The sequence below is a fragment of the Tachysurus vachellii genome, chromosome 8 (assembly GCF_030014155.1).
Source record: "Tachysurus vachellii isolate PV-2020 chromosome 8, HZAU_Pvac_v1, whole genome shotgun sequence".
NCBI lineage: Eukaryota > Metazoa > Chordata > Actinopteri > Siluriformes > Bagridae > Tachysurus > Tachysurus vachellii.
Genome location: NC_083467.1, coordinates 132,501 through 140,688, shown reverse-complemented (window position 1 = coordinate 140,688; position 8,188 = coordinate 132,501). Strand labels below are relative to the sequence as shown.

Genomic DNA, 8,188 nt, shown 5'->3' with positions numbered 1-8,188 from the left:
TGTACTAAAACAATAACATCATCTGCATACGCAGATAAAACATGTGGAGCATTAAAACCAGGAAGAATAAAACCATTTAAAGACATTCGTAATCTGTGTAAAAACGGTTCGATTGATAAGGTGTATAACATACCTGATAGTGAGCAGCCTTGTCTGATTCCCCGATTTACATTAAAAGAAGCGCTTATCAACATCCTTGCACATCACCTTTATCATTGCTATAAGAGTGGGGTTGAGACCAAAAGCCTCCAGAGTTTTCCAGAGGTATTGGTGCTCAACCCTGTCAAAAGGTTTTTCTTGATCCAGTGAAATCAGACCAAGGTCATTATTTTATAGTCCGTGCAGAGCAGTGACACTGGACGCCAGTTCTTAATGTCCTGTAGATCCCTTTTTTTGGGGAGAAGTGTGAGTACGGCCCTCTGGCTGCCCAGGGGTAGACACATTTCCTCACAGCTTTCAGTGAGAACCTCCAGGAGATCTTCTCCCAGTTCCTGCTAGAAGAACTTGTAAAATTCCACTGGTAGGCCGTCTATTCCAGGTTCTTTTGCACCTTCCATTGTGTTCAAGGCAGCCTGCAGCTCCTCCAGGACCAGCGGGCCTTCCAGTGCAGCGTTGTCCTCTGGGGAAAACTTCGGGAGTCCTTTGAGAAAGCTCTCTAACAGCTCTTCATTGTCACTGTATTTACTCTCGTAAATCCCTATAGAAGCTTGTGGCGTACCGTCTAATGTCGTTACTGTGTGTTATGTGTTGCCCATCTGAAGTCTGAAGAAGTACCACGAGGGGGCATCAATTTCATTGACTCCCTTGAAAAGTCAACAGACGAGAGCTCCTTGCGCTTTTGTGCCCAATAGATCCGCTATTAAAGCTTTTTTTGCTTTGAGGTTCTCAAAATGTCCTCTGTTTCCTGTGTTCTCAGTTAAAGCCTGGAGTTCCACAATATCTATCTCCAGCTCTTAATGACTTGGTGATGTCCCTTGTGACGCTGGCAGTGTACTCCTGACAGAGCTGCTGGATTAAAACCTTCCCATGGTCCCACCATTGTCTACAGGAGGAGAAATCTCTCTTTTCTTTTCTAAAAGAGGTCCAGAAAAATCTAAAAGACTCAATAAAATTAGCATCATTCAGCAAAGAAACATTAAAATGCCAGTATGCACTTCTATGTTTAAAATTAGCAATAACATCTGTCTACATCTGACTAAAAAATGGTCTGAGAAACTAACAGGTGTTCATTCGCTAGTTTTAAAAACATTGAAATTATGTTTAAAATCGGTCTAATCTAGCTAACAAAATAAAATTGTCTCTACAGTGCACCCATGTGTATTGTTTCTCATTCCCATGTTGTCTTCTCCACACATCTACCAGATCATGAGTTGTAATCAGACGTGTAAGTTCATACTTTGATGCTGCGTGGGGTTCTGTGTGGTTTCTATCCACTGAGTCGTTTTGAGTACAGTTAAAATCTCCTCCTAAAAATCAGATAATCTTTAAAATCACAGCTGGATAAAAGTTCACATAATGTATTTAAAAATAAAACTCGTTCAGGGCCTTTAGTTGGCGCATACAGTATATGTTAATAATTACAAGATTAAAAAGTTCATATTTAGCCTTAACCAACATTAATCTACCAGCAATAACCTCTTGTGTGGTGTAAGATTCTGGTACAAAATGTTTGCCCTCTCCTGCGCTTACTGAACTTAGGGAACTTAAAACTACTTCACCTTCCCATTCCATCATCCATCTGGACTCATTTTCTTTATCACTATGAGTTTCCTGTACAAACATCACATCTACATGCTTCAGTCTCATTAATTCATATTCTGTCCTTTTTTAACATCCCGTCCTCCCCGTATGTTTAAAGAAGCGATGCTAAAATCAGCCATAAGTAAAAGTATAACACAGAAAAAGCCTAGCATTACGTCACAGAGTAATAAGTTATGCACTTTCTTCCTCATCACACAGCAGATCTTGTCTTGGTCTAGTTACAAGCTTCTTTAAACGGTAGACTTCCTGGTGTGTGAAGCTTTTATTTTTGTCCCTTATTATAGTTGTGGCTGAGTCCACAAAGCTTTGTCTCTCAGGGAAGTGCTGGTCAACTTTAAGTCCTTTCATGTTTTTTAAAGAAACCCTTTTATCTCTTTAGCCGTACATGTACCTGCTCGTTCCTTATTGTGTTTGTCCTCATCACTGTCTGTGTCTGTGTTAGTATCTTCTTCACTGCCCGACTCCATCACTGCTTCCTGTCTGCTTATGATTTGTTTTTCCTGTTCTGTCTCAACAAGCCCTTTCTTCCTGGTCTGAGGGCCACTACTGCCTGCTTTAGACTTTCTCTTGGATCTGACCACAGTGAAACCTCCATCCTCTGTGATCAGGTCCATGTTGTCTGTAGCTACAGATTTTTGACTGTCTCTGTGTTCTGTTCTGGATTGTCATTAACTTTTGGATTTTCTTTTCCTGTCTCCATCTGTTCTGTTTCTGGCCCAGTTGTTTTCTCTTCTTCTTCTTCTTGACCTTCTGTGTTACTTTTTTGCTGTTTTATTTCTTCCTGCCTTTTTGTCTGTACACTGCTCTCTTCATTGTTCTGTTTGTCTTTTTCTTTTCGTATTTCTGTCTCCTGATCACCTACAACCTCTTTCCCAGGACACTTCCTGATCACATGTCGCTCCTGACCACCCAAAACACATCAAACCTCCAGAAGTTGCAAAAATAACAAATTCCCCCCATTTACATTTACATTAAACACGATGTTCAGGTTTCTTCTATAAGACAAAATGTGCCTCGGCTCGGGGTCTTTACAGCCTGTTGGGATCAGTTTTAATTCAGACACAGGTTTCCCAAATCTGGAGAGTTGTTCAGTCACTACAACATTGTCTATGTAAGGGGTGTGTGTGTGTGTGTGTGTGTGTGTGTGTGTGTGTGTGTGTGTGTACACACTACTCGCTACACACCACTCTATGCTCATTCAAATAACACAACATACAATATAAAGAAAAAAGAAAAAAGATAGTTTTCACTCACACCTTCACTACACACTCACACACTCACTCACTTGCGCACTGCACAGAGAGAGAGAGAGTGAGAGAGAGAGAGAGAGAGCGAGAGTGAGAGTGAGAGAGCTTCTGTGGGTGGGGCTCTAGGGGCGGGGCTCTGTGAGTGGGTGTGGCTTAGAGGCAGCACAACAGACAATCTGTAGGTTTTTAGAACAATGGCATTTATTGCTAAAATGCACTTTTTACATGAAAAAAGTCACAAGTAGTCAGAACAAGACGATGTGTAAATGACACACTGTCCAAAGTTCACAAGAAAGTTTTTCCTCAGTATCTCAACTGTAGCACCAGTGGCCTATAAATATCTTTTCACAATATATTTTTTTTAAATATTCTTTTTTCTTCCCAACTCAGTCGTGTTTCTCTTTAAAATATGATCCCCGGATCTCCAACATGGAGACACACTTGTGCTTGTGAGAATATTGGCACTAAATTCACAAATGAGAGAGAAAAGGAAACAGGAACAAAACAGATCCGAAGAGTTTCAGTCTGTAAAAAACAACCAAAAAAAGGTTTTGTCTCAGTACCGAGTTCCTTTGTGCCTTCTGAACCTGTCAAGCCCTAATTGAAGCCTTTACTGCACCTTGCTAGCTGTTGCCATGGTTACATTGGTGAGTTTATTCCCACAACGCTCTGGTAAACATTTATATTTCTTATAGTTGGAAAAAAAAACAGCCTCTGTTTTATTGCTAGCTATAAACAAGCTTTAGAACAGAAATAATTTGCTAACGTAGCTTTGCTAGCTATTTTAATCAGTAAGGGGGTAACAAATTAGTGCTAAATTAGCTAGCTAGCTAAAATAAGTCAAACATAATATTTCTAACAAATTGATAAATCTTTGTTTTGGAGGAAAAATAACCCATAAAGCTAAAATAATGGACTTTAAAACCTCAAACATTCACAAATGACTCGCTGTAAAACAGAGTCTGTTAAAGTGACCTGCGAGGTAGCTCGCTAGCTACAGAGCTGCACCAAATAACAGTTAGCTTAGTTAGCTTGAAGTAAATTACTCTCCTCATAGATGGGAAAACTGATTAGCTAATGTTAGCTAATCAGGCTAATATGACTTTGAGACAACCAGAAGGAAACAATGGCCTGAGTTGACAGAGCTAGTTAGCATGCTGAAGTACACAATTCTGTGGTGCAAATTCATAGCAATGATAATCAACATAAATAAAGGAAAACAACATTTGTATACGTTTCAACACAAAATCGTAAAAACATCTTTTTTATAAAATAAAAGTAATATTTGTACACTGGATCAAATGTATAGAAAATAATAAATAAATAAAAGCAGCAGATGAGTTTGGCGATGCGGACAGCAGGCGAGGTGTTGGCTTCGTTATACGCTGTGTTAGAGACGGAAGAGAAGTGCAGTGTGAATGAAGTGAGACTCCACCAGTCCACTTATTGATTTGTTTATTAAAGTAAATTGCTGCTGAATTTGTGCTGAATTCTTTCTGTTGCTGGTAGATTGATGCTAATTTATTCAACAATTTATAACAATTTATGTTGTTAAATTTTCCAGAAAGCTCATGAAGTCTCCATTAAAATGTGAGGTAAATTCCATAAATGTGTGATAACAATTGTCACTAAATCCGGAATGTTTTGCTAGCCTGTAGTGCTAATGCTAACTCCACCCCCTTACTGGTGAACGTCTGTTCATTTGATCACATTTGTGCTATATTCTGTGAATGGAGGCTGAACGTTGTGCTACGTCTGTGACTCCAGTGTGCGTGCCAATGCTAATCTGATCATGACAGTGAGGATCATTTCACATTGTTCAGAGAAACATCTCCACTTTCACAGCTTCCTCTGTGAGGAGAAACAGGAGTGAAAGTGAGACACCTCAGGAGAGTCTGACTACCATCTGCTGACTCCACACACTGCCTGAGTAGTCGCTCACTGGGTATCAACACGCTGTGCGCATGTGTGTGAGAGAGAGTGTGTGTGTGTGTGTGTGTGTGAACACTGAATAGTTTCCGTATGAGAGCTTTAGTGTCGTTTTGTTGTGGTTTTGAGAGTTGAGGATTATTGTACTGCTGTGTTCTCATTGTTGTAGTGTTGTGATGTTGTTGTGCTGTAATATTGTTTTATTGTAAAGATTTTGTTGAAATATATTCTTATGGTGTTGTAATATTGTGCTGTTGTATAGTTGTAGTGTTGTGCTATTGTGGTGTTGATGCAGTCTTATGGTGTTGTCGTCCTGTTGTGCTGTTCTGATGTTGTGTTGTATTGTGTTGTTCTAATGTAGTGTTGTTATGTAGCATTGTGTTGTGTTGTAGTGTAGTATAGAGTTTTGGTGTTGTGTTGTAGTGTAGAGTTGTGTGATATTGTAGTGTAGTGTAGCTTGGTATTGTGTAGTGTGGTGTTATAGTGTAGTGTAGAGTTTTGGTGTGGTGTTTTAGTGTTGTGTAGAGTTTTGGTGTGGTGTTTTAGTGTTGTGCTATTGTGGTGTTGATGCAGTCTTATGGCGTTGTCTTCCTGTTGTGCTGTTCTGATGTTGTGTTGTATTGTGTTGCTCTACTGTAGTGTTGTTGTGGTGTTGTGTTAAAATGTAGCATTGTGTTGTATTGTGTTGTTCTACTGTAGTGTTGTTGTGGTGTTGATTTTGTGGTAAACTTTCAGAATGAAATGTTAAAGATCTTTATAAAGGAGGCTTAGAGACAGAAATCCTTTGATTCTTGTCCGTTTAAACTGTTTGTTAAATCGTTTTAAATCCTTAATAAAAGTCAGCATTAAATCAGTGACATATAAACTGATGTCCTTCAGACTAACGTGCATTTAAGAGCTGGAGCAGAAACCAGTCTCTCCATCATTCCTGTGGCCTTCTTATGGGTTTGTGTTTCTTCGTCCTGGTGGACGTTTGTGCTAAAATTTGCTCACTGGACGGTTCGATGGACGGAGGCAGAGTTTGAGGTAAACAGTAAAATTCTGTAAACACTAACATTCAGGGAGTTAATGAGCCGCAGGTTGTTGTTCCTTCAGCCGTGAAGGTGTTCAGAGATGTTCACATGTTCACACTAAACACACTAACTCCCAGTCCAGACTGAACAATGTTATTTTACTCTTCACCTTCAGTGCTGTGGAAAATTCTGTGTTTAATCAATCAGTCCACCGATGTCTGGCCTATAAAAGTTATTCTGGACAGTTACATTTAAGCCCCGCCCACATGTGTACTTATGTTGTAAAGGTGGGCGTGGCTCACTGAGTCGCCCCCTACTGTCAGCATTTTAAATTGATTTTCACGAAATTTTTCTTTGTTTGAGGGAAAACAAACAAACATGTTCAGGGATATCAGTGTGTGTTAATTGGTCATGTAAACATCGAGATTTTGATGTTGTGTGTACACAACAAACAGAGGCAGGTGAAGAGAGGTGAACATTCCTCAGGTTCATTGTGTAAAAGGCATTGTTGTGAGGTGTGTGTGTGTGTGTGTGTGTGTGTGTGTGTGTGTGAGTGAAGTCTGTTGTGCTCGTTGGATGACTGTGAAGTGGACAAGGACTCTGAGGTATCAGTCTGAACAGACGATGGAGACCCAATGGACTATTTAGCTTCTGAGATGTTTTTTTTTTTTTTTTATACATTTTTTAAATGCAGAAACTCTGTAAACCTTTTTTTCCACAAACATTCGTCAAGCTGTTGGATTTTTGTGATTCACTGTTCTGAGCGCTTACAGGCTCTGTGTGAAACCAGGAAACTCAGCAAAACTTGTGGTTTTCCTCAGAATCCTCAGAAGATCTCAACAAAGCTGCCGGGGAAAAGTCCGGTGCGGCCGGTGCGCTGCAGCGTTCCTTTATACCAGCCATCATCACGCTTCTTGTGCACGAAGACGATGTCGCCCTGCTTCAACTCGATTTCAGCGTCACTTTGGGGAGGATACGGCACCACAGCACGATACCTGAGGAAGAACATCATCATAGCTTCTGAGTCGTCTTATAGAGGTTCGTACACTGAATACCCACAATAATGTTGTGTGTGTGTGTGTGTTTAATTACATGTTTTGTACTTTAGATTTTTTTGTTTATGATGAAGAACATCACACATGAGGATTTCTCACACAACTGATAACACACCTCTCACGTGATAAAGGTTTAGGTTCAGGACGGATGGCCAGCATCACAGAACCGGAAGTGGAGGATGAGGAAGAGGAAGTGACAGAGAAAAAGGGTTGTCGTGGCGCCAGGTCGAGGTCGAGCGAGCCGCACTTCCTGTTGAGAGGTTCGATGCCGGCGGCTCCCTGCATGTCGCTCTCGATGGGGCACGAGCCGGCACGACTAAACACCTGAAAATCTGCCGCTGTGGCTCCGTGAGCAGCTGCAGAAGACGAGGAGGAGGTGGAGGACGAGGACGAAGAGGACGTAGGGTCATGAGTTGGGGACGAGGACGGCGGTGAGCGAGACTTCTTCTTCAGCAGCTTGAGGAGGACTCCACTCTTTTTTTCCTTCTGGAGTCAAACAGACAGGAAGAAAGAGACAATTAGACGTCTCAATACACCTTTATCTTCTAAATGCTGAAAGGTCATCTGTGATAAACCCTAAAGCTGTAGAGGAGCTTCATTCATCTTTACTTATTAATCTATTCCTCTAGAATTCATCTCCTGTGTGTGTGTGTAAGGAACAGAGCCAAGTAACACTGCATAAAGAGACACAAAGTGTATGTATATGTGTGGGTGTGTGTATATGTGTATTTATATTTGTGTGTATATTTGTCTGTGTGTATGTATGTATATTTGTGTGTGTGTATATATATATATGTGTATTTATATTTGTGTGTATATTTGTGTGTATGTGTGTGCCACAGTTGTGTGTGTGTGTATATTTGTGTGTGTGCCACAGTTGTGTGTGTGTATATTTGTGTGTGTGCCACAGTTGTGTGTGTATGTGTGTGCCACAGTTGTGTGTGTGTATGTGTGTGCGTATATTTGTGTGTGTGCCACAGTTGTGTGTGAGTATATTTGTGTGTGTGCCACAGTTGTGTGTGAGTCTCACATCTCTGGTCTATAAACAGAACCCTACACACTGCAGTTATGATGTTGTGTCTTTTTGATATTCACTGTTTCACAATAAATGATGTAATCATCCAGAAGCGACAGATTTCCAATAAGACAAAAAATAAATAATTTCAGGGTCATGAAGTGTAGA

General features: G+C 40.5%; 1 protein-coding gene across 1 annotated transcript in view; it reads right to left on the bottom strand.

The window, feature by feature from the left end:
- Positions 1-3,315: 3,315 nt before the first annotated feature.
- Positions 3,316-8,188, bottom strand: part of LOC132849764 (E3 ubiquitin-protein ligase SH3RF3-like) — a 55,604-nt gene continuing 50,731 nt past the window's right edge. The window contains exons 9-10 of the mRNA XM_060875611.1: positions 7,121-7,491; positions 3,316-6,945 (exon numbers count right to left, since the gene is read on the bottom strand). Of these exons, the coding sequence (XP_060731594.1) occupies positions 6,777-6,945; positions 7,121-7,491 (540 nt within the window). The 3' untranslated portion in view covers positions 3,316-6,776. The remainder of the gene's footprint in view (positions 6,946-7,120; positions 7,492-8,188) is intronic.